Source organism: Haliaeetus albicilla, chromosome 9 (assembly GCF_947461875.1).
Source record: "Haliaeetus albicilla chromosome 9, bHalAlb1.1, whole genome shotgun sequence".
In the NCBI taxonomy this organism is placed as follows: Eukaryota; Metazoa; Chordata; class Aves; order Accipitriformes; family Accipitridae; genus Haliaeetus; species Haliaeetus albicilla.
In genome coordinates this window covers 1,499,286-1,524,321 of record NC_091491.1, presented here as the reverse complement: position 1 = coordinate 1,524,321, position 25,036 = coordinate 1,499,286, and the positions used below count along the sequence as shown (strand labels likewise).

Below are 25,036 nucleotides of genomic sequence, written 5' to 3'. Positions count from 1 at the left end.
TCCGTGGATTTTATGGTGCAGATAGTTTCAGTTACATTCTTACTCTAGTTCCAGCTTTACAACTGCTAGCATTAATTTAAATAAAACCAGATGGTGGGGTTTTTTTGGTTTCTTTTGTTAAAAGAGAGAATTGTGACTAATTTTACCATAAACTGACTAATATTGATCTTGGGATATTCTTCCCAAATTCTTCAATACTGCAGCATATATTACTTGTTGTTACGAATCACTATCTTCCAGAGTAGGGAAGACTTAAAACTTTCAAAATTTTGCCTTATTGGAAAAACACAATCTTTTGCAAAGTTCACATGTCAACATCTGCTTTTCTTATTAGTTTAGTGATATTTCCAATTATTCTGGAATCTTAATAATTTTCCAAAACCGTGGTATTATTGTCACTTAGAACATAATGGTGAAACTGAAGCAACATCATGATCTTGACTATGTATGAAACTTCTAAATAGTTGTATTACTCTTTAAAATGGGATACATGGACCATTTTGAAAAATCTTATCCCATGTTTTAGCTTGTTAGTCATTTTATACTTCAGAAAATGAATATGCTAAAAGCACTGATAAGGGGTTAACAGTAATGTGGTATAGATGTAGTTTACTTGAGACAGCGAAAAATTAATAAAATGTATTTAAAATTTTAGGTATTTTTCCACAGATACTCATGTACTCCTGGGTGGAAAAACTATGACAGTTCTAATTTAGGAAACAACTCAATTAAAAAATACTGTTACCAAAATTTGACAAATAAGCTATTTTCAGATTGTTGTTTGTTACAAAGTTGGTGTCCCTTTCTTACATACACTTGATACTTTTGATTTTACATGTTTATTTCAGACAGAGAAGGTGAAAGATTCCTTACCGCCGAGCAATGTAGTAGAAAACAGGATTGCCAGCTTTTGATGTCCCAGCTTGGTAGAAAATATTTAATGTTTTCAGTGCTTTGAACTCCTCTTTTTCATGTACCTGATGCCTAAAAAAAGGTACATTGGCATCAACTTTTCACAACTGCCTTTCAAAAAAAAAAATTACAAAATCCCAAACCCTCTTTATTTGCATCTTTAAACAAAAGTATTAAGTTCACACAACCTTGAACCTTTGTTAAATCACAAACATTACTGCTGTCTCTGGTTCTCTATTTAATTTTTAAAATTAAAATCTACTCAGAAACCTAAAAGGTATGTGTGGACCCAGATTTTTAACCTCCCCTTCAAAACTAAAGCTAACTACTTATATTGCCTTACATGCTGAAGTCTAGAAACCCACAATGTGTGTCCCCACCACAATAATCTCATTACCTTGTCATAAATTCTTCAAATTTGGAACTAGTGAGATTTAAACTGGACCAATGGGTATCTGCCACAGGTTTGTGCTCAGGAGGACCCAGATAGGCAAGAAGAGTAGCCATCTTGTCAAAAGGTCGTCTTCCAACAGCCTTGTGGTCCCTAGAAACAGCATATCACTTAAAATCCTTCTTTACTCAGCAATTCCTACTTTTTTTGCCCACTACCCTTCCTTACCTTGAACAGGCTGGATTTTCTTTTTTAAAATTAAAAAATAGTTTTTAAAAAGTGTTCAACAAAGAAACAAGCGTTTGTTACACATAGAACAATTTTTACAAAAGATAAGACAACTATACACTTGCACAAAATGTTGGCAGTAAAGTGGGCAGCAAAGATGTTAGGCATATTCCCAAAAACAGCTTGTCAATAAGACAAGTTTCCAAATGTAAGATTTTTCAGCCATGACATTCCTCTTCATAATAATAACAGAAGCATCTGAAAGTATTTCCAAATATTCATTTCCCATCAGCAGTTCCCTTCTTCATAATATTTCCGAAGTCTTACCTGTTGCTGGAAAGGTACTGGCCAATCTTCTCCTGATTGTTCCACAGCAACCGGTGCAAAGCAAGTACATTGCCATCACTGATGAAAGACAGGCTGTGATTGACAGTGTCGCTAGCTGGGCAATCAGAGGCAATATCAAGGAAAAACCTAGAGTTCAAAACCAGTAATAACCATAAGCGTGTAAAGGAAATCTGCCAAGTAGACTCAATGTAAATTAAAAGGCTGTAAGAACATTCTCTGCCTGCTCTTTACACATGACACAGACTCTTTGTACAAGTTTCCAAAGGGCCTACCTTCGTGCTGCATCAAAATTGCTTTTTACAAAATCATTAAAAGGCCGCATATGTTCTTCTTTTGTAAACAGGACATGGTTGGCAATACTCTGAAGTATCTGAGTAATAAAAAGATGGTAAAGACACAGAGACGTTTAATGTATTAACTGTTATGGTAGTCAGTGTAACTTCACTGTCAGAAATACTCATTTTAACTTGTTGTGAAACCTCAAGACAAAAAAAGGCCAATAAGCCAACTAATTCGAAATGCGTTCACTTTCAAAATATTTTCTTTCACATGCTTTTAAATACTAGAAAATTACTTCCCTTATTTATGAACTTTATTCGGGTTTAGACCAGCAAAAATAAATCGCCTTTCAAAACCACCCTTTATTAAATGTTAACTATTTTTTCTGGAAATTATATGGCCATATAAAAGCAACAGCATATGCATATTTAAAGAAAACTATAATTTCTCAAAATTTAAAATGGGTAATATACACAGGCCACAGAATTTGTACGCCATCATTAAATCTTTTTTTTTTTTTTTTTTTTTTTATTTTTACAGGAAATACCACGAACTGAGATTAAAGATAGGAAAAATAACTTCTTTAGTACTAGTATGAATTTCTTCAATACCTGGCTGCCATTATTCTCACTGTGGTCAAAGTAACATTGGTTTCTTTGCTTTCCAATAAGGTTAGAAGTTCAAGTGAAGAGCCAGAAGGCATTCTGTTATCTCATACATCATTTTGGCAAAGTGGTTTTTTCCATACAGACTGTTCCCCACACTTACATCACTGTGAGCTATAACATTAACGTCATGATGTATAAACATAGTATAGAAACTGCACTTTAAATAAACATGATGGTTGCTACCAAAACCAACAAGTTTACCTAAATTTTCTCATCAGGTAGAAATTACAATATGGCCAAATAAAAATATTTATTGATTCACCTTTGACATCAGTTTCAATCCCCTTTCAATTCTTGGTGGAGGCTTTTTATCTAAAATCCCTGCCTCATAAGGGGAGACGATCGCAGGATTGATGAACCGAAGGAACATCGCACTTCCAACTGCTCCAATGCTGTTCTGAGGAAATCGCTGACTAACAACCTATGAAGTTGAGAATTATAAAGAATATTTTTGCATTAAAGAAAAGGGAAAGCAAGCTGAGAAAAGCCTTGTATGGTAATCCAACTTTAAGCATTCTCTCCAATACCAACCCAGCTCAAAACATTTGAGTAGGACTCTCCTGCCTTGACAGATCTTGCATCATAGGACAATCAGGAATGAGAGGGAAACGCATACGGGGAAAGGGGGGCTATCAGACACTAGCTAGCTTTACTTCAGCCTTTGTACAAACTTTCTTGCTAGGGTGAAATTGCTACAATAGCTACTGGACAAAGATAAGAAGGTGTATTTCAGAATTACTGAGCACTTAATTCCAGGACCCTGCCACTGACTGTAAAGCAGACAAATGCCATATGTTCATACTCAGGTATGCACAGTCTTCCCATCAAATACAGATAATTCTCTCTAAATTAGTGGGTCTTTTAGTTGTGCATTTATAATTTCACTATTGATCACAAGAGTCTGTCCAGCAGTAAGACTTATGCTGTTAAGTTTCAGGAGTAATTTTAAATTTGTGGGAAGGAGATATTTGTAGAAATACTCTTCAGAACCATCACATCTCAACAGATTTGCCAAAGGAGGCAGGACAGAATGAGCCAGAGCTGAGTGGCCAGTGTACTTCTCTGCCTATACATGCACTGTCCAAAATCACTTAGCAGGAATTTGCTACAACTACAGATTCAAAATATTGTTCTTTGCTATCTAGAAAAAAACCCCCATATTTTCTGAAAATGCTGTAAGAGAAAAGAAGTCTCCTTTCTTTTTAGGAAATCAACTATGTATTACTAAGAGAATAGTATATTCTCTAGATATCTTTCATTTCACTTTGAAAAGTTAAAGCTCTTAAATATGCTAAATGTGGTTCTACAGAGATTCACTATCTATATTTTCTTATGAGTAACAATGGTTAATCAAAACAAGTCAGATTCTACCTTTTCACAGAACAAAATTAGCAAGCTTCATATTTTAAGTTATATTGTTTGAAATAAATAAAAAACAAACCAATCCCATTTTACTAAAATACTTCAAAACATAACTAGTGCAATCTCAAATCATGCTTCTTAAAACAGATAAAGCCATTAGTACATAATATATCAAGAATCACTTTGGTTCAGTAGCAACTTCATTCAGTTACCTTGTGACGCAATTACTGATAATATTTTCTTGTAAAATACTAGTTTGCACACAGATTTTGCATTTAAACATGATTACTATTCTGCTCAGTTACAGCAAAAAGTAAGGGAGTATTTAATAAAAGTCTAAATTTCCATTCTGCCTCTGTTTTATTCATACTTCATATTTAGAGGTCACTGCCAAAGAAACAGGTAAGTCTTAACTTTTAATAACACCACTCTATCACAATCTACATAGCTAAACTCTTTAACACAGCAAGTTACTTAAAATGGGAAATATGCTTTTCCCAGTAAATAAATACAAGTGCTAAATTTCATTGCTAGTCACAAGGCAAACAAAAGAAAATATATCAGAAACAAGTCATAGAAGCCTCTTTTCTTTCCAGTAACTCATATATATTAATTGTTCTTCTCCCAGGATGCAAGCTGAAGTCAAGTTATCTGCCAGAGTGTTAAAACAGCTAAACAAACTCAGATTTTCCCCAAAACCGAAGAAAACATTTTTCTTCCGCATTTTTTTTAATTTGAAGATGGTGGCAAGGGTAGAAGAATCAGAGTATTAAATACTAAGCAGTAATGTTAAAAATGTCTTTTGTTTACTCAAATAGGCACACAGAGAATATTTTAAATATAACTTAATTCCAGTGTTAATTGAAATGAAAGCTATTTTGTGCCAGAATTAGTAGAATGATTTTACAGTGAGGTCAAATAGACTGAAGTGAAGATGTTTTGAACAAACAGCAAAAGATTTCTGTTGTGCTTTGAAAGAAATGGCTAATAAAAAGGTCTCCAAACTTACTGCTTTTTTGTTTTCCTTTTTTTCTTTTACGGTAGCTTTATTCAGTAGAGAGTGGCAAGTTGCCTACAGAACAGAGATGAGCACAAACAAGTCACAGCACCAACTACATACAGCAACAAAAAACCAATGTTGACTTGTACATAAATTACACAGTAAAATGTAACAAACATAACCAACAGAAAATGAAATATATAAACTAAAGACTGATGATGGAGTTTTTATTCCACAATTTTATTACATCTTATTTACAAAGCACTAAATACAAAACAAGCAAATGTTGCGTTTCAATCATTTCTACTATTTCTGGCTAGATTAAAAGTCAAACCACATTTATGTGCTCATGATACACAATATTGGGCATTAAATGGTATATTCAGCTTTCAAATGTATTTCACCATCCCCAAATAATTTTAATAGTAGAAATAGTAAAGTGTTATACCTTTGAAATGCATATTACTTTTAAAATAAATTTAGAGTTTTAAATCTTCCCAATGTTTCTCTGTGTGTCCTTCAATTTAGTTAGATCTGTGAATCATCACGGTTATTACTACTTTGATAGCTAAACACTGCCATAAAACACTCTGTGGAAAAAGGAAGAAAAAAAGCCAGCGGGTCTACATTAATTTATTATAGATTTCCAAATCAAGATATGACTTGATTGTGCTTATTTCTGCATTTCATTTAAATGCAAAGGGACCCACCAAGAAGCATCGCATTCTCTCGTACTTCCCATCAGGATTTGAGCAAAGCTATAGTACATCAGCCTTGTGCACTGCTCCCCTGCAGAGAGGCACATTTTGGTCTTGGAGCTCAATCCTACATCCTTCTTATTAGCTGTAACAGTAAATTAACATCACTGAGAAGCCCTACAGCAAGCAACACCTGGAGCTGTATCAATAGAAAGCTAGCAATATTTAGCAGTTTGAGAGCAAGCACGCACCAACAGTTCAAATGATCTTTAGAGCATCACACAAACTGGAACTGGAAGAGAATTTCTACAACTTAAGAATGTGACAGAGTAAAAAGCCAAAAAAAAAGAAAAAGGAAACAAAAAAAAGCCCACAAAACCAAAACCCACAGTCAGTAAAAACTATTCTGCTAACCAAACTAAATTTAAATAGTTCAAAGTTGTGCAGGACCTATCAGTATTTAACCAATGGTGCCTCTGCCAAATTTATGACTTTGTGTAATTTCTACAGAGTTAGCTTCTGAAGCAGTCATATACATACTCTGTTCATCACACTACTGCATTTAAAGCAAGTAAAATTTCCACCTCTCTTTATTAAGAAAAATCATGTATGTTTGTGTGTTTTTTATGAAATAGCCAGCACAAATTCTTTGTGTGAGTTGCTTTGATCAGGCTTGTTCGTGACCACACAGCACTCCTGAACATACATTACCTGAAAATGAGCAAGGGTCAATCTGTTGCGGTAACTAGTTATATGATGTTTCCGGATGAAAACACTTACTAGGGCTCTGTTCCAGTAACAGAAACACCAGCCGGGTTTGACCTCAATATCCAACTAAATATACTGTTTCCATAAACTTGCTACATTGATTAAAATTACACAAATAATTTACACAACACACCTGATGAGTATTTTTTGCATGTACATTTACTTATGAACTCTAAGCATAAAAAGACACGGCAAAATACAGTCTCATTTACTCTTACACTATTGCTTGGGATGGAACACATTCACCTTATAAAAAATGAAGTTACCTCACAAAAATCATCTATTTGGTTCTTACGATAAAAATAGAGTAATACCCCCCAAAATTCAGATTTTAATTGTACTTTCTTTCAGAAAAAGGCCAGACTCTGGAATTTGAAAGTACAGAATGAATTATTACACTATTTGCAATGAACAAACATTTGTACACAAATACAGGTGCTACTAGAAACACTTAAAGTAGTAACCTTGAAGCTGAGTATCAGTTAATACCACTTGTATATGTGCCAGTAAATCATCTCTTTCAGGAAAAAATTACCCTTGTTACCAAAATAAAAAAGTAAAGGCAAGAATAAAACCAATAGACTTGATATGCTTCCATAGAAGAATCTCTGGCAATGCCCACTGGTGAGTACACTTTAGTAATACCATTTCATGTAGGAATTAAAAAGGATTTGCATAGAAATAATTCCTAGCAATGCATCACTGAAATGGAAATAAGTCTGATACATCCTAGTAACAGCATATAAAAGCAATTCTAGGAAAAGATGTGGGACAAAGTAATGTCAAATAACAGAAGCAACAATCAAGGTTGCGTGTGACATTTTCAGTAACACTCAAATATACTCCCAGTCAATGTCTGTGAGACTGTAGCCATCTGAACTTGAAGGAGACCAACTTGCCCCCCTTGTTTCCCAATTTAAAAAAAAACAACCAAAAAAGCCACCCCAAAAACACCCCCGGCCAACCTGAATACTACCACTGTCAGAAAGAGAAACTGATGACTTTAGAAGCCATTTATACAAGCCGTTACAGCAGAAACAAAGGCACATCATTTGCACACCTAATTCTTTCCAACAGCTCACAGTAACAGCTCAAGATCCACAAGTCACAACATAAATTCACTGTTTCTCACTTCTGAGTTCTGAGAATTGCAGCAGTTGCACTTATTAATACAGCATTCAGTGTAGAAATATGACTAGACTACATTGCATAGAAATTTTGTCACCCATAATTAGCTTGCACAGCTCAGAAAATCTATTTTCTTTGCTTTACTTTAAACCTGAGAGACAAGACTCCATGGTTGAAAGGCCAAAAGCAGCTCTTCCAGACCACTTAACTGAGACCACAGCTCAAATATTCTGCCATGCACAGCTCTTCTGTGACAGTTCTCCAACAGGACTGGAAATTGTATTTCCTATGAGCCCTGAGGGAAGCAGGAGTATCCCCCACTGGAATTTTTAGCAGCAGCTAAATCCATCAGAAATACACAGAGAACAAGGGAGAAACCTATAAGCATACTGGGCTCAGCAACCTGCTGCTGAGCTGCTACAGAAAGCAGCAGAAACGGGACAGAGCAGAGAAGTCGGGGATGGAGACGGGGAATGCCGGTACTTGAACACGAGGCAGCCAGGAGGGTACCACTGTAATAGAACTTACGCTACAGCGGACAGTGAACCACTCAGGAAGGCTTCTTCTCTTTAAGCATCATTTATAAATGGTACCAGAAACAAGCAAGAAGAGGTTGGTCCCAGCTTGGTAACTTTCCAAGGTTTGTGTGACAGCACTGAAGTTTTAGCCACAAATAGAAGTCAATCTCTGTAATTTGCCTCATTAAAAGAACTCTATAAATACACTTGTCTGTCTCTTCCAGGTTCTCTTCCTCCTATTTACCTGCTGAATTTCTCAACACTGTGTTTGCAGAATGTTTGGTCAGCTGCTTAATCAACATACAGCAGCCCTTTGCATACAATAACATAGTCAGGCCTCTGACAGGCAATAGTACTTCCATCAGAATGTGCTGCCCACAGGAGACGGAAGATGTTTTACTTCATAGACCAAAATGTATTCCTGTTGTCATTCTACCTCTCAAATACAAGAATCTATCATCCTCAAAAGCACAGAGCATCTGCAGCATCCCAGTTACAAGGCTTATGTTATTTACCAAATCATATGCCAGCAGACCTCCTTCCCAGTGTAAGTGAATGGCTTTCCTTACAGTTGTCCACAGCAACCTAGAGACTCCTGCTTTCAGAACATGATTACAAGACATGACACTGAGTGTGATCAGAATAAAGCCTGAATGATACAGTGTCTTGACCTCACCCGCAAATTACTTTCTTTAGGGAAGCACATATAACCACAAACAATTCTCTGCCAAATACAACCAACAGCATTTTATACGTCTTTTTCCTTCCATTATACACAGCTTCAATCCACAGTTTCTAAAATTTAGGACTTGTAACTACTGTGGTCCCACTGAATAGCATACAGGTTTTTTCTTATGAGCATCTTACACCCTTCTTAACCTGCTTTTCTATCAAAGGCAGAAAGTATAAGATTGTGCCCACCTTAATGGACAACTAAATAACATTCCTGGAGCAATGACCTGAATAATACATTTCATAGACAATTTTTGTAAAAATTTACTTCAGAGAGAAATGCTTTTGAAGAAATTGCCTCTATTTTTATGTGGAGAACAACTACCTAGAGTCAGTAACTGCACAAGTAGCTATTTTATTCACAAAGTTAACGTTTATCAAAGGCATGATCTGTAAGACTTTTAGATAATTAACTTTATTTCTGATTTAATTGATCCTGTATAAAAAGTAAACAAATACACTGCTTCTATATTCAAAACACAGTTTTGCATTCTTCTTAACCCAGCAGTGATTATTTTTTTATTTTCCCCTTTTGCTGCCTTCCCTATAGATGGCCCACATGATAAACTGATAAAAGCAAGTATAACCATTACATCCTTAGTTAATCTTCAGTCTCCCACAGAGATGCTAAAGCAGAGATTATTGCTACCTTATTAGGTCTGAGTTCTTAGCTATGATTCAACTCCTTAAAAAAATAATATTTAGTCACCTCCTGATTGCGAACCCAAGTCTTTAAACACCATTCAGTCCCTAGGTTTAGATTGTTGTTATTTAACAAACGTCTGAAAACAGTCTTTAAGAAATGCCCACTATGCACCCACTAGTGGACCAAGCTCCAAACTGCTAGAATTATAAAAACAAAGCCCAAAGTTTAGGGGCAGGCAACCATTGCAGGCATACCTGGTATAAACAATGGCACACACTGCGAAGTTGTGGTGGGAACTCCGAAGAAGAATTAATGATTGCATGAAAAAATTTTTCTGTCATTTGCAAAAGACTCCGCTGGTTCTCTTCAAGGCTTTCTGTAGGCTCCAGCCTGAAAGAGACCACGTATGACCAGCAATCAAATAAATGATACTAGCTGTACTTATATGTTTGGTAATAACCTTATTTCCCAGGGTAAATAGAAATCTTACAGAAATATTTATGACCTTTTACACAGAAGTTTCCATCAAGATTTTAAACCACGTAAGTTACAAGTATAAGGTCATTTAAAACTCAATAATAAAGAGACAGCTGAAAGTGTGATTCTCTCACATCGTTCCATACAAACACATGCATACATAATTCCAACTGACAATTACATTATCAGTTTGACGATGGTTTCTCTGAAAGGAATTTTTGAGGTAGACACAGATATTTGAGACTTAAACTATTAATAAGAAGGCCTATCTTTTGGTAAGCTACTTAAAAGATGATTACTTAAAGTTTTTCTAAGTTAGAGCTAATTCAAAGCAACAGAGCAACAGCTACTAAATCCAAGTCTTGAAGTGATATAAGAGAAATTAAAGCAAAAAAACTACATACAACAGGTACATATTCCATCTTGTTTCTGTAATTAATTCAATGACCTAAAGCAGATGCTTTCTGCTACTACTGGAAATCCCCACATTAGTGGCCTACATAAAAGTATGAAGTAGCAAGTAAGAAAGGTCCTGCAAGAGCTCTCTATCTTCCTCCTTACGCTCTCAGGGCTTAGAGGACATGCAGCAAAACTCATCTCGCTGTGTTGGATGGCTCTATACAATTCTCCCTGGGTATAAGGACTGCAGATACAATTAATGTGTCTGGTAAAGTGAGGAGTGGAGAACTATGAAAGTATGAGAAAAACATCTGCAGCAAGGAAAAAGGAATCCTATTATATTTACAATGACTGGGAAACATGTTTACAAATAAATACATTTGCTCCCCCCCTTGAATCTCAAACCTTGTTGGATCCACCTCAAAGCTAACATGCTGCCATTCAGGGGATGTGATCACAGTCCTTAATAAAGGTTCCAAAAGCTTCTGCAAATACGTAGCACCATATACCTGTGTAAAAAGAAAAATCAGAATAGGCGGCCAGATTAACATAGCAATTCACAGGAACACTTCAAAATTCTGTGTCAAAAGAGCCTGAAAACACTTTATTTGTTTTGGCGTAAGCCAGATTTCTGTAAAATTGGTGTTTCTGTATTATAGTTTCACTTCTGAAACATAACTGTGATCAATTTCTCTAAGTATTTTAATTCATTTCCAATTTAGAGAAAACTATAGGTCACTTTAATAACCACAATAACCAAATAGGATTCTTTCTTAGAGCACACTGACTCAATGCTTCATCTCTGTACACAACTTTTTAACCTGAAATGGAAGCATGAACAAGACCTAAGATTTTTGTCTCCTATCTTTAAATTGCCTATTACAAAAAGACAATAGGAACAGTCTTCAAGCTGATACTGGCCTCATATAACTAAACTAGTCAGAAGTTTAAAGACCCTTACTATGACTGAAGATTACTTAGGGAAGGACTTTAAGATAACGAAAACATTTGTAAATGTTTAGCTGTTTGTATCAGTTGTGTTTTATAAATAAATAGTAATCTTCGTTGAAATCTACAAATCTTGCAAACATTTTTGTTACTGTGACCAGTTTTCTTCTTTACTATGCAGAATCTACAAACTAGGCAAGATGAAACATTTATTGCCTTGGAAATTTTCAAGAGGACTAACTGCAAGCTTAAGCCTAACTGGTTGAGTCATGAAGTCTTGGCAAAAGGTTAGTTCCAGAAGGATTTGTATTTTTTAGTTGGGCCTGAGCATAAGATATCTACAAGATTTGGTTCATCAAATGTTAAAACATTAAAAGCAAAACTCCCTAAACTTAACAGATGTGAGAGCTGAGACTAACTTAAACCAAGACTCAAAGGCAACTCTGTACTATTTTCATCTAATCCAGTTACTCAAGTGCTTAACACCACAGACTAGTAATTTTGTATTTTTGTATTACTAAACTTTTCCTGTTATTGAAGTGATCTGCAGCAGAGGGAAAGATTAGATAATATACCTTAAAACAGAAAGTCATTATTTTACTGGCTAAGCTGTTTCCTCGGAAGAGTGTCTGCATGGAATCTGCTAGTTCAACTTCCTTTGAAAACATATTCCAGAGTAGCTGGTAGAGCAAGTGCCGGGAATCAAAGAGTGTTACCAGGACACGAGCTAGCTCATCCTTAAAAGAAGCAAATGAAATGTTAATCTGACTAGTAGTGAGCCAAAGCAAGTACAAAAAAAAAAAAAAAAAAAGAAAAAGATGGAAAAAAACACAAAGCAGTTTGTACTAATGTTTTAAATCTGCTAAGGAGTCTTGCATGTAAATATCAAATTAAGCATACACAACCTCTGTTTAAATCTTTCCTATGCTATTTCTTTTCTAAAAATCTGCCTCACGATATCCAGTCATACAAATTCATAATGGTCAGTCCAGATAGATAAGCAGTTATTCTGCTGTATAAAGCCCAATTCATCTTGCTAAAATCTAGAGCAGCAAATACAGTTCTGTTGGTCTGCATTACAGCACACAAAATCTGTAACAAATAACCAGCCCAAACAGATGCATTTATTACAATAACTGTATATTGAACTATTCCTAAACATTAACTAAAAATTTACTATAAAAATGCAGTTTATAATCAAGATGTCTGACAATTAGGTTCAGTACACTTTTCAAGAATATACTAAGAAAGGCTAGCTATCATGAACAGTAGATCTAATCTCTCTTTAGGAGACTGTTGTTATACCCTTTGTGTTTGCACTAATTATTTCAAGTCTTAATATTTTCAAAAACGTAGGAAATAAAATGCATGAATCAACTTACCCACTGAGAACAAGGCACCACATTGGCTAAAGCCATAGCAATAGGAAGCTCCCCCTGATCACCCATCATTGTAACCAACTCCACCAATCTCTCAAAACGATCTGCTAGCACTGTTTCTGCTAACGTATCAAATTCTGTTCCCTGCTGCAGAATTTTGGTGAGGACTTCCATAAACGTAGCTCTTGTTTGGAGGTCTTTATGATAGCCCAAGCCTGATTAAAAAAACCCAGAACTACTAAGGAAGATGTAAAAATAAATTAAATACCAATGTCTTCATTATGTATTCATTTATGCACAGTTATCTCTAACTACTTTACCTATTGAGTGCATAAGACCACTGTCCACATTTGCATTCAGTAAATTTGACATAGCAAGAACAGTGCAGTGCCGCAGCGAAGCTAGTCTTCGAGACATTCCACGTTTCCTGCCACCTGTTTGCGCACTTTCATCCTCAACTTCACTACAGTCATTTAGAAGGTTCATAAACAGTGTGAAGTATCTAAAGAAAAAGAAAAAGACTTGGATAAGTACAACAGATTCTGAAAAGGCAACTGTCTGAAGAGATTTGCATACAGTAGCAAATAGGCAATAAGCTTCCCAAAAGATCTCATAACTGTCCCAAGTAATCTTTTTTGTAGCATAGTCCAAACTTTCAAATGTGTTCTAACAACCAGAAGGCACTGTCCTAAAATTTGTATGCAAATTTTCTCAAACCAAGCAAGTGAATTTCACAGGTGTGCCTTTACAAACAGATGTCTTGAAAGAGATTTTAAGTTTCATGGATAAAAATATATCAAAGCAAGCTAATCACTCCCACGAATTGAGCATAGATCTGCATTAAGCAGAAACAAAGCCAAATTTTATCATTAGTTTCTAAATGAAAATGTTTCCATAAACCTAGGAGGCAGAGATTTGTGAAATGGGATATATAAGAGGTAATTTCTGTTTGGATAATAAAATTATTTCTGCTAGAAGAAAGAACATAGTTTGTAATAAAGGTCATATGCTGCATCTACATAGAGTCATTGTATCAAAAAATAGTTGAAAGTTACTATTTACTTAAGAAATAACTGAGATTTTGCTTCCATCAACTCAACACCATCTCCCTCTTCAGGCTGTAACGGAAGCCCAGCAAGAAGAGAGACCACTGCTTCCATACTCGCTTGGTCCAAATCTCTGAAAAACAAAGTTTAATAAGCTGTGAATCAGTTCAGCAGAATTAGTCTCTCCTTCCCCGTTATAATTTTCCCACCCAGTACCATGTCACTTTTCCTTATATATCTAACCGCAGATGAAAAGAATCTTTAAAAAAAAAGTTATTCTAGTAAAGTTCTGTCCAGCAGGATAAAAGCTACTACATTTTGTGGTACAGGTTCAAGCAATATATCTGCTAAGGACAACAACTGCAAACCAAATTTGTCACTAAAAACACAGTTAAGTATAAACTCAACACTATAATGTTTGATGATTTTACTCTTCAGAATGCATCATGTGAAGATATAGCTCTAGCAAATAAGATGTTCAATCCTAGTACTAAATCAGAAAAGGTATTAAAAGGAATTAAATAAATTCAGTAAGTTAAAAAAAAAAAACAAACACCAGAAAAAACACCTCAAGAGCCATTGTAGTTAAGACTATGCATTAAATATAATTCTGTTGTTGCTCACCAAAACTTAGGTTTCAGTTTTTGTCTTTTTCTTAAAATTACTACCACTAAAGGAAGTCCACAGGAGCCAGCTCATCTGTGGATATCAAATGCCACCTGGAACACTGTTAGCAACTTCAGCAACTGTTTAAGAGTAGTCTTTCTTACCTTGTCAAGCATTTCACATCCTCATCTGTTGCTTGATTAGATGTTCCCATAACCCAGTCTGTCAAATATTCCACCATTTTGTTCCTGTTACATACAGATATATTGCTTTAGCTTTCTTTTTTTGGTTTTATTTTTAACAACCCTTCCCCCAAACACACTTACTACTGTTGGCATCATTCGTAATTATTACAAATTCAGTGTACGAACTATTTGAACCACCACACACTGAAGATGAACTGAACTAATTTTACTATACCAAGTAATACTCCAGTCTGTATCACACACAAAATTTTTACATGTGTTTAGTATCCCCACAATCAAAATAAAATTTTAATGCAGCACCAGGCTCTAAATTATTCTGAAGACAAAGATAGGAGTACTATCCCTATACCAGCAATACTGGTGAGACACAGTTTTTCGTTTACTTTTTTAAATAGGTAACCAAACAAAATTACACTTGTCCACATTACATTATCCTAGAAGTTACATAATGCAACACTTACCTAAATTTCATTTCTTGGCAAAATGAAAGGTCATCTCTCCTCTCCATCATTACTTCTACTAACTGACATAGCTTAGTTTTTATTTGAATTGCATGTACCAAATTTCCAAGCACACGCACATACCTGAAGAAAAAAGCAAAAAGATTGATTAAATGCTTCATACTACAAGGCCCACACATCCGACAAGTCTTTTCAGCTCCATGCTGGAACCTACACACTGGCCAACCCAGCAGACTTGCATAATGGGTTAGCAAGTGTTTGGGCTACCTTTTTTAGTTTCCAAGTGAGCAAGCCAGCCCCTATATCAACTGACGACCAGCACCAAATTTCTTCTGGCCAAATAAGTCTTCTATTAGTATAAAACTGAACAGAAATCTGCCCTTCAGCTGCTTTTTAGCCACTAACATCATTGTACAGAAAAGAAACCAGGAATGCTTACAAGAATGAGGCCAAGCTATGGAATGGTTCGTTCTTTTAAAAAAAAAAAGTCACCCTCCATCAGCGTACTTTATGCTACAGTATAAATGATCTCCATGATTACTGAAGTTGTCAGAACCATAAGGAGGAGGATCAGAAAATTAGTTGCTGCTTCTCCATGGATGCAAGTAGAAAAGATATAAACTAGAAGGGTCTACCTCACTTCTTAAACATATTAATTTATTTAGGAACATCAACAGGATTTCTTACCTAACCAGATTTAGCATCATTGTCTCAATACTAGCTTGTCCAAGATGTTCTGAGCTCCCTTCTGTATGATTGTCAAGCAAATTCTTCATTATAGCAATGGTTTGCTCTACAAATTGTGTGTTGGTCTCAGTTAACAAAACCTACAGGAAGAAAATTGGTGGTCTTAATTCTTTACACAGAAAACAAAAAAACCCCTGGTGTTTATCAAATATACTGCAGCATTTCAAAAATCTAATGGACAAGCATTTTTCTAGTATCACCAACCAAAAGAATTCCAATATATGTCAAGATTACATATGTCAATACTACCAGCCATAATGATTCTGAGAACATTTTTACAGATTCTGTACTCAGAGTTCATTAAGAATTCAAGAATGTTTTCAATTACTTGATGTTAAATATAGCCTGGAATCACAAATACAATAATTATTAATGCATGCTGTGAAATACAATCACAACACTTGCAGGTTTTTTGTACAAAACACAAGCAGGTACCAATTTCAGTTACCTATGTGAAAGACAAGACTGACGCTTTTTATTAAGACACAAATGTGAAGGAATATATCAACACTTTACCTGTCCTTGAGAATCAAAAAACTTGCTGATGGTATTCTTCAATTTGTTAAACAGCATTGGGTAAAGTGCTGGACTCAACTCCAAACCCACCAGATCTTTAATATTAGTCCGTATCTGAAGTCCCACTTTCTCATGGTTACAGACCATCAGAGTCAATAATCGATCAATAAATTTGCTAACGGGAGTCTCTGCATTTCCCTCAGTGGACACCATAGATATCATGGAGCCCTTACGCTCATTGACAGGGCCCATAGGTGGACTGTAGGTTGCTAATCCCGCATTGCTACGATGCTGTAGGCACACTCCTCCGAGAGCACATAAGAACCCCGTCATGTTGATCCACTCCTGAAGAGAATCTGTGTCAGACAAGTCTATGGAGCCTCCCCCACTAACGTGCGACATTCGCCTCTTAACAATTGTCTTATGAAGACTTTCAGTAACCTGAAAAAGAATGGCTGAAGATGAAATCTCTTCAATTAAATGTAACTAATGGAGAGAGATCAAAATTGTAAAGTATTCCGTAACACATCCTGCCATTTACAATTCCAGCCTCAAGAATTTTGTAAGATTCACCTTTTACAGTTTATTGTGATAGCATGAACAGAAATCTATACAGAGGCACTGTTCTTAGAGAAGTTGAAAAAGCAAGGCTAAAAAGGACTGAAAGGGGTTGCCTAGTCAATTCCCTACTCTGCATCAGGATAAAGCATATTGAAATCATGATAGCCAGTGGCTTGTTTAAAAAATTCCAGTGAAAGGGATTTCATAATTTCTCTAGTAGTATTCCAGAGTTTTCACTATTCTTTTCTTCAATTTCTTTTTAATTTTTAAGCTCAGCCTCCATCTGCCTTACAGCAATTTAAATCAAATTACTTCTTGGTCTCTTAGTAAGCATAGTGGACAACTGATTACCAGTATTTTTCTGGAATACTTAAATGGAGCTTAAGTCTGCCTACAAAACTCATTTTCTAGATTAAAATTCAATTCCTTAAAACAAATAAGCTTAAATAGTTATTTTGAATTTCTAAGGGTTGAACCTATGGAAAAATTCATAGTCACCTGCCCATCTTCCATTTTGGTCTTCGGATAGTTAAGGATTAGTTTTGTAGCTTGTTCCCATTTTGCATGTGTATCCTCCCAGGCCTAAAATAAGATATATCAAGATTTAACTTCAAAATTACTTGTAGCAACAGTATTTTCTGTTTTCAAAAAAATAGGCATGCAAAGAGTATATAAATTCAGAAAGAAGTTTACCTCTGTGTTGCCTGCAGTTGGATGTTCAATGCGTCTTAATAATGCCATCACTCTCTTCTGAAGAGCTGCTCTCCCTACAAAGGAGCACAGAACATTTAACCAAGTTTTCTGAAAACCCACCTACATTAATTATGAGATCTTTGAAAGAAATTATTAAACAGAGGAACATATCCCCTTGAAGTGTTTAGAAAAGGATTCTTCTTGTTACACTTTAAAATCTTCATGAACTGAGACACCTAAATTCCCTACTCTTTCTAGGAATTCCAATGATTAAGATATTTCAGTGAAAGCAGGAGTAGCAATCAAATTAAGAATCTCAACCTGCTTAAAGAACTCAAACACAAATAATAGTCTTATCATACAGGTAGGTATTTTACAGATTCATGATTCTTACCTGTTGACATCATATTGCTAACAGATGCAAACTCCATGAAAGTATTGTAGTTTGGCAAAAAATTATGCACTGAGACTTCATCTACTCCACATCTGATATCTGCTTCCTCACAGAGGTGACGGAAACAGGACATTGCAACAAGGACTGCCTCAATATCCGGGCTCCACAAAAACATGTATAAGGCGACTTCCAATTTTGTTTGGGCTTGGCGACAAATCGGTGTTCCGCTGCATCCTGCTGTACTTTCCTTGGGAAACAGAAAATTCCAGATTTGGTAATATTGCTTACGAATATGGCAATTTTACTAAAATTCAGCCTTACCCAAATTGTTCTTCAAAACTGCTTTTATTCTAGTAGGAACAAGCAATCCTAAACAAGATCAGAGCTCTTATGCGCTGTTGCACGAACACAGTGGCTAAGAACCTGCTCCCTTCCTAAGGATAACCATGTACTTAGGGAAATCTTATTGATACTGGAAAAGTGTACATTAAAAAACAAAATGAAAGTTTTGGCTCATAAAAGATGTTCTAAATATCCTCTTCATTTTTTTCCTGCGGCTAGAACTAGTACTAAAACTAGGCTTGAGAAATTTGTCTGTCAAAGGGTATACCTTACTAAAATGCTTGATTTTATGATCCTTCATGGTACGTTCAAACTGCACGCGATACTTTAAAAAGTGAGATTTCAGATTTATTAACAATAGACTAATGTGTAGGGATGCTATGTGCAATCCTATGAAAAAAAATATTCACCAACGTTTTAACTTGAAAAAGGTGTGACTTTTTAAAGTCTGAAACATCATTATTAACCAGCATATTAGATACATATGTTATGTAGGACACAGATGTCTTTTCCTCCCCAGAAATAGTTCATTTTATTTTTAAAAATTACTCTCACAGTAATTTAATTTCTACTTCCACACAGGTTTTTCTCCCCAAGTGTTAAAAAGAATTATTATTCTATATTACTTACCATGGAAGAATTCCCTTTCCCTTTCCTGAGGGTAGCTCCTGGAGCACAGCGTATCATCTCTTCATGGTCAAGAGAAATTTGACTGGGTCCACCTCCAGAGACATCATAAAGGAAGAGAAAGTGGCAGGAACTCCTATCTGATTGCTATAAAGAGAGGGAAGAAAAATAATAAATCAGTTTATTTTTTAAAAAGGGTAAAAAAGATAGATTTCAGGAAGGTAAAAAGCTCTTCAACATTTACACAATACTTTTCACACTGGTGCTCTCAGGGCTTTATAAAGTTACCCATATCAATGGTATCTTAGAATGATATTTCCCCTTAAGAAATTAACTGGAGAGTCATCTTCAAAAAACATCACCTTGAGGTAAGCACAAATGATGCCTTTTCCTCCCTTCCTTGGAGCCTCCTGAAAGCCCTATAGGCTTCTTGGTTTTACTGCACAAAATACATACCAACATAAATATAATTTAGATGTAACTAAGTCTAAAGAAGTCAAGCTCAGGAGTACTGTACATTTTATTCCATACATTTTATATTTGATCAGAAAAGCAGGAACTGAGATTGCGAAACACAGTTCTAATAACAAGTATTATCATTTTCTGATCCTGATATTAATGAACACCTTCTAAGCACTAAGAGGAAACAGATTTTTAAAAACAACTAATTACATCTTAACTGGAAGGAGAATGGTAATATTAAGCATACTCTCTACTTGAAGGACAGTTGATTTCCACTTAGAGGCCAAATGTAAGTCTTCCTGAATTCATAGAAAGCCAGAGTGCCTACGGTCTTCAGCTGCAATACGTGAGATTATATTTTACAAATATATATTAAACTGGAGATACCAAAAGGAAAAAGCCTACTATTCAGCATCAACACAAACAAAAAGTAGTGTCCATCAGTAACAGAGCTACCAAAGTTGAAAAGAGAAGAAAAGAAAAAAAGTCATGTAAAGGTAAAAATCCTCTTGCTGAAAGGCAAGCATGCTATATACTACACATAAGACAGTATCCTTCTCACGTTAGCACAGCTACTTTCTAGTCAGATAGAAAAAAACAGAAACCCTTTATTTTTTTCTAGTATATCTTTAATTCAAAAAGTAATATAGAAAGTCTGGTTTTAATTCTAGCAAATATAGCATTACAATGTGTATTTGGCTAGGAAAAAGTCACTTGAGATTATTGGAAAGAAGCAAGTCAGAACCCTAACCCTCGCAGGAACATGAAATCCAAAAAGAAATTTTTATTTCATTCATGAAGAAGTATATTTTATCATAAATAACTTTCCCTTTTTCTCACCTTGTGGACTATTTCCCTTTGTATTAGGGAAATAGTTATAAGGCACCAGGTTTCTGCAAAACACACATTTTCCAGGCAAATAAAACAACCTGGGTAGCTAAAGTAAAAAAAAAAAAAAAAAAAAAAAAAAATCCTAAACCTAACTTTGGTTAACAATTCTAATCAAGGATGCCTCACAAAGCACAGTCTCTCAGCAGAGAGGAAATCGGAAAACAGAAAGTGTAGGTATAGCTATTAAATCCCTTCCAATCATAAAAATAACATGGTAAATAAAGGGAGTGACAAAATAGAGCGCGGTTCATTTTGATGACCCTAACAGATAGCTGTTAACATTTACTTACTTTGTTTTTTAGAAGAAATTTATTCCTACAGATGAGAATCTCCCGCAGCCACTTGAGGATTTCTGTACTGCTGAGCATCTGATGACTAGTTAGTTTCTTGCAGATATAAAAAAGCATTTGTGAACTGCACCAAAATGAAATTCAGCATTAGCTTTATAATCTAGTAACAAAATTTTTGAAGATACTACTACATTTTACATAGAAATAGGCAATTAGCATGAATATCCTATACATATACTAGCGTCATCTTTTAAAATGTATAATAGATAAAATACAGGTGTGTACTTTAAATGACAAGCTCCCCTCTGACCCTTCCCACCGCCCAGCTGGCCTTTTTAGTTCCCTAGAGGAAGTTAAGCAATTTGGGTACTTGTTAGAAGTCCAGACTCCAGGGCTGTCGATTCAGAAGTCCTCCATTTATCCACAGAACAGATACAGCACAGACAGTGGCAGTACAAGTTTACCTACACTGCTCTGATAACGTGTCTCAACTCTGTTCTGGAAGGAACACATCTAGGGATGTTCCTTCTTCATATCCATTCAGGCCTCACACTCTCTGTTAAAACTGCCAAAGGGTCCAAATTAGTGTCAATTTTAATGGGTTTTTCCCCCAGCCCGAACAGACCACAAACTCATTTCTACTATTAGAAATTACAGCAATGAGTTTCAGTTATTGCCCATCTAGGTAGGCCTCAGCCCCAAACCTATCCCGTAACAAGCCCCTTGAGCCATATTTAGCAGTCATGCAGGCCAATTTGTTGATGCTGGTAAAAGTGCTCCTCCTAGACTGTTGTTCCCTTTCTTCTAAAACAAACATCAGTACCAATTCAGATTTGATCACCTTTTTTTTTTTTTTAATAATTTAGCTCATGCAATTCTTAGAATTCTGATTTTACAGATTCCTATTTTTTGGTTTAGCGTTTTGTGTAACTTTGACTTTTTTGGAACTTCATTTCCCTTAATATTCTCTGAGAAATCAACTGCAACAGCTGCTGTGAAGTTATAAAAAGCAAAACAACTTTAATGAATTAAATTTCTTTAAATACACAGGAAAGACAAATGGAGACCACAGGTCAGGACAAACTACTACCTTCTTTAGGTGAGGGCTTCAGAGTCAAGATTAGCAAATCCACATTTCTAGAATTGCTTAGCATTACCCTCCCTCAGCCCCGAAAGGATAAAATAGAATTTAAACAAGTAGAAAACATTTGAATGAGGGGGAAAAGTCTCTAACTTTTCAAACTAATATCATTTCTACACCTTAACATCAGGCTGAAAAGAGTCATTAAGAAAGCCAGCAAATGTTTATTATATTTTTGTTACATTTGTATAGCATAAAGAAGATATAACTTTTTCATGAATACACATAGTAAGTTTGACTGCAGATTCATGCTGATGTTGCATAGCTTTCCCAAAACATTCACAGCTCTTTCAAAAGAGAAGACAAATCAAAAAAGCTATTTCTCTAATTTACAAAAGTTAACTTACATACCTAATTTCCCAGAACGTTTCTATAGGTGCATCAGGATTCCACAAGTCAATGCTGTCTAACTGGTGAAGAACTAGCAAGGCCTAAATTCAAAACAAAGTAGAGTTTCATTTAAAGGCAGAAATTTACAAAGTACATCAGCATAGGCAAAGAAATAGGTGCAATCACATATTAGTTACACTTTTAAAAACAACAAAAGATATAAAAAGCATTTTATACAGACAAACAAGAGTTCATTGTTAGACCATGTCAAAAGTATTTAATTTAGTCTTTATTACATATTTATAATCCAAACATAGAGGTTTTACCTTGTATTTCCATACAAATCCATAGCAGACACACAGATAAAATGTTTTTAAAAGATAGGTTTGGGATTTAATATTTACTTAATGTCCAGCTGCAAAAAAATTAATGCAACCAATCCTATGGATATAAACTTCTAGTGACAAAACCAAAACTTCTGCGGTTCAAGCTCTTTGCCAACTGAGGACAGGTAAATACTTTGCTCTTTGTAACCATTCCCTGCACAATTAAAAACTTGGATAAGAAGAGGTTCTGACCATATCCAAGAGCATACTGGTGAACTATGACCAAGACTTTAATCTCTGCTTTTGATTTAGTCAGATTAACTACAAAAATTTCAAAAATCAACTACTTATAAATTAGTTGAAGACAATTTTCAGAAGAAATACGTATCTGATAAAAATTAAACTGGTCAAAGGCTGTAAACAAACAGAAAATTATTGATCAGAAGTTGTTTATCCTCAATTATATCAACCAACTATAGCAAACAAAATCTTTCCTCTTATGTCACCTATTACTTGGGGCTGTCCGATATGCAGGCAAATAAATTTTCCCTTTGGTGAAAATACAAGTTAAAGACAAAAATGTGGAAAGTCTTAGCTATTTTTTCCTGATAAATTTAAAAAAAAGTCTGGTGCAAAGGGATTGTTGGAGTACTGTTAAAAATGGCATTAAAAAAAACCCCAAACAACCCATTGTGTTCTCCAACAATATTTAAGTAGTTATTTCAAGTTGCTTCCCAGCTTAAACAAATACTCCAGAACTTATTTAATAACCTACTAGTCAAAAACAGACATGAGAGGCCAATCCTCAGCTAGTTAAGCCAATAATCAGGTAGATTAGGGATCAAGATCAATAAAAAAAAAGAAAGACTGAACACCGAAATTAAATTACATAATGGCCAAAACTTTTCAATCTCTAAGTTCCTGTAAATGACCGTAAGGATGTTACTACCCAACATAAACTTCCCCAGAGACTTTCACACTGAAAGGTATTATTCTTATAGAAGAAATATGCTTGAATTCTACCATTAAACTATCAAGAAATAGGTATTTCATGTATCAATAGGTAGTAGTATATTGAGACTATTTGTGGCAATCCTTGTTAAGGCAAGGTTTAACAAAAAAGCCTTAGTTTACCTACTGAAATTCAACTATTTATGTAAAGCTTTAATAGCACATAGGTGTAGTTAATCCTTCTTTCAGCTATCTGTGAAAACCTAAAACATGAAAGATGTCAATGAAGCACATATGCTACAGTGCACTTTTTAGAATGGGAATCTGAAGATGGCAGGATAATATAACTGGCATGATGGATTGAAAAAAAAAAAACAAACCCAAAAATCTTTCCATTCCATTATGCACAAGGAGAAGCTGAAGCCTTCCGTCTTTGTGCATGAAGTGCTCTGGATACCCACCGTAGTGAAAAACATACAAATGTTACAACTGAACTGGCAAAGTCACAGAATCAGCAACTTTGCATGGAAAGGCTAAAAATCAGAATTAACTTTGGTGATTTGTTAGCTTCTTCAGTCAAAGCTGGTGGGAAGAAGATTTCAGTAGCCTTAAAGTGTCCTATCCGTCCCTCCCACACATACAACCTCCTCCGATTCACAACAGAATACAGGACCAGTCACCGCATTAGGCATTTTTCTCACAGTCATTTAGAAAACACAGAAGGGAAAGGGCGAGCTTAATGGTGCTCTCTGCAAAGATGGAACAGAGGAACTGTCAAACTGTGTTTGATCAATACCAGGGATGAACAAACCATATGAAGAGGTGCAGTGTAGTCACAAGAGGCAGTAGGAATTGCTTTTTTAATATTTTCTTACAGGCTTCTTCTGTAAAACTTTCAGTGCAGAAGACATTTAGAAAAAGATCAATAGAGACCAAACTCTAAAACACAGGACTTCACAGCTAATCAATACTCAGTGCTTCTACAAAAGCCTTGATTTGTCTGTGTACTAATCATTTCGCATAGAGAACATTTACCCCTTACCTCCATGGCTTCTTGTGCTATATCTGGCATGCTGGATTGGGGAACGAGTTGTACAAGGCCTGTAATTAATTCAGCCGTGCTACCTTGTGTCTCAGGCCCTTGCTTCCTTGGATTCTAAATAGCAAAAAGGAAAGCAAGTTTAAGTTGTAAAACTTATTAATGACTGACCATGTTTCTGACTGCTACAGCAGCATTCCTGTAATTAAACCAGGTGGATTTCTGGATCTCTAAGAGTACCTCTTTTTTTTTTAAGCTATGAAAGCTATGATACCCCTTGCATATCATATCTTTGACAGAATTGAAATATTTTTAAATTAAACAATAAACAGATCTGAGAAAATGGAAGATCTAAGATCACATCTGCCTTACTTATTGAAATTATGACTAATTTCCCCCCACTTCTCATTTTAATTTTCTTCTTGTTCTACTCCCCTCTCCCCCACCCCACCCCCCTTCAGAGTCAGAGCTTTATGCTCCCTTTCATTGTATTGCTCTGGTTCTGTAAAATTTCTTACAGTTTCTT

General features: G+C 35.4%; 1 protein-coding gene across 5 annotated transcripts in view; it reads right to left on the bottom strand.

Annotated features, from left to right (window-relative positions):
* Positions 1 to 25,036, bottom strand: part of NF1 (neurofibromin 1) — a 104,798-nt gene that overhangs the window by 54,349 nt on the left and 25,413 nt on the right. For 3 of the 5 annotated variants that reach the window (XR_011326020.1, XM_069790868.1, XM_069790869.1), the window contains 23 exons: positions 24,514 to 24,627; positions 22,216 to 22,295; positions 20,724 to 20,847; positions 19,084 to 19,227; positions 18,112 to 18,358; positions 17,718 to 17,791; positions 17,523 to 17,606; positions 16,464 to 16,904; positions 15,888 to 16,027; positions 15,201 to 15,323; positions 14,698 to 14,781; positions 13,944 to 14,060; positions 13,202 to 13,383; positions 12,885 to 13,096; positions 12,078 to 12,239; positions 10,960 to 11,063; positions 9,933 to 10,068; positions 5,198 to 5,260; positions 3,089 to 3,247; positions 2,152 to 2,249; positions 1,859 to 2,005; positions 1,310 to 1,456; positions 874 to 984 (listed from right to left, as the gene is read on the bottom strand). Coding sequence is in view for 4 of the 5 variants with exons in the window: in XM_069790868.1 (XP_069646969.1) it covers positions 874 to 984; positions 1,310 to 1,456; positions 1,859 to 2,005; positions 2,152 to 2,249; positions 3,089 to 3,247; positions 5,198 to 5,260; positions 9,933 to 10,068; positions 10,960 to 11,063; positions 12,078 to 12,239; positions 12,885 to 13,096; positions 13,202 to 13,383; positions 13,944 to 14,060; positions 14,698 to 14,781; positions 15,201 to 15,323; positions 15,888 to 16,027; positions 16,464 to 16,904; positions 17,523 to 17,606; positions 17,718 to 17,791; positions 18,112 to 18,358; positions 19,084 to 19,227; positions 20,724 to 20,847; positions 22,216 to 22,295; positions 24,514 to 24,627 (3,293 nt within the window). In the remaining variant the exon portion in view is untranslated. The remainder of the gene's footprint in view (positions 1 to 873; positions 985 to 1,309; positions 1,457 to 1,858; positions 2,006 to 2,151; positions 2,250 to 3,088; positions 3,248 to 5,197; positions 5,261 to 9,932; positions 10,069 to 10,959; positions 11,064 to 12,077; positions 12,240 to 12,884; positions 13,097 to 13,201; positions 13,384 to 13,943; positions 14,061 to 14,697; positions 14,782 to 15,200; positions 15,324 to 15,887; positions 16,028 to 16,463; positions 16,905 to 17,522; positions 17,607 to 17,717; positions 17,792 to 18,111; positions 18,359 to 19,083; positions 19,228 to 20,723; positions 20,848 to 22,215; positions 22,296 to 24,513; positions 24,628 to 25,036) is intronic. The other 2 variants (XM_069790871.1, XM_069790872.1) reach the window with 1 other exon arrangement.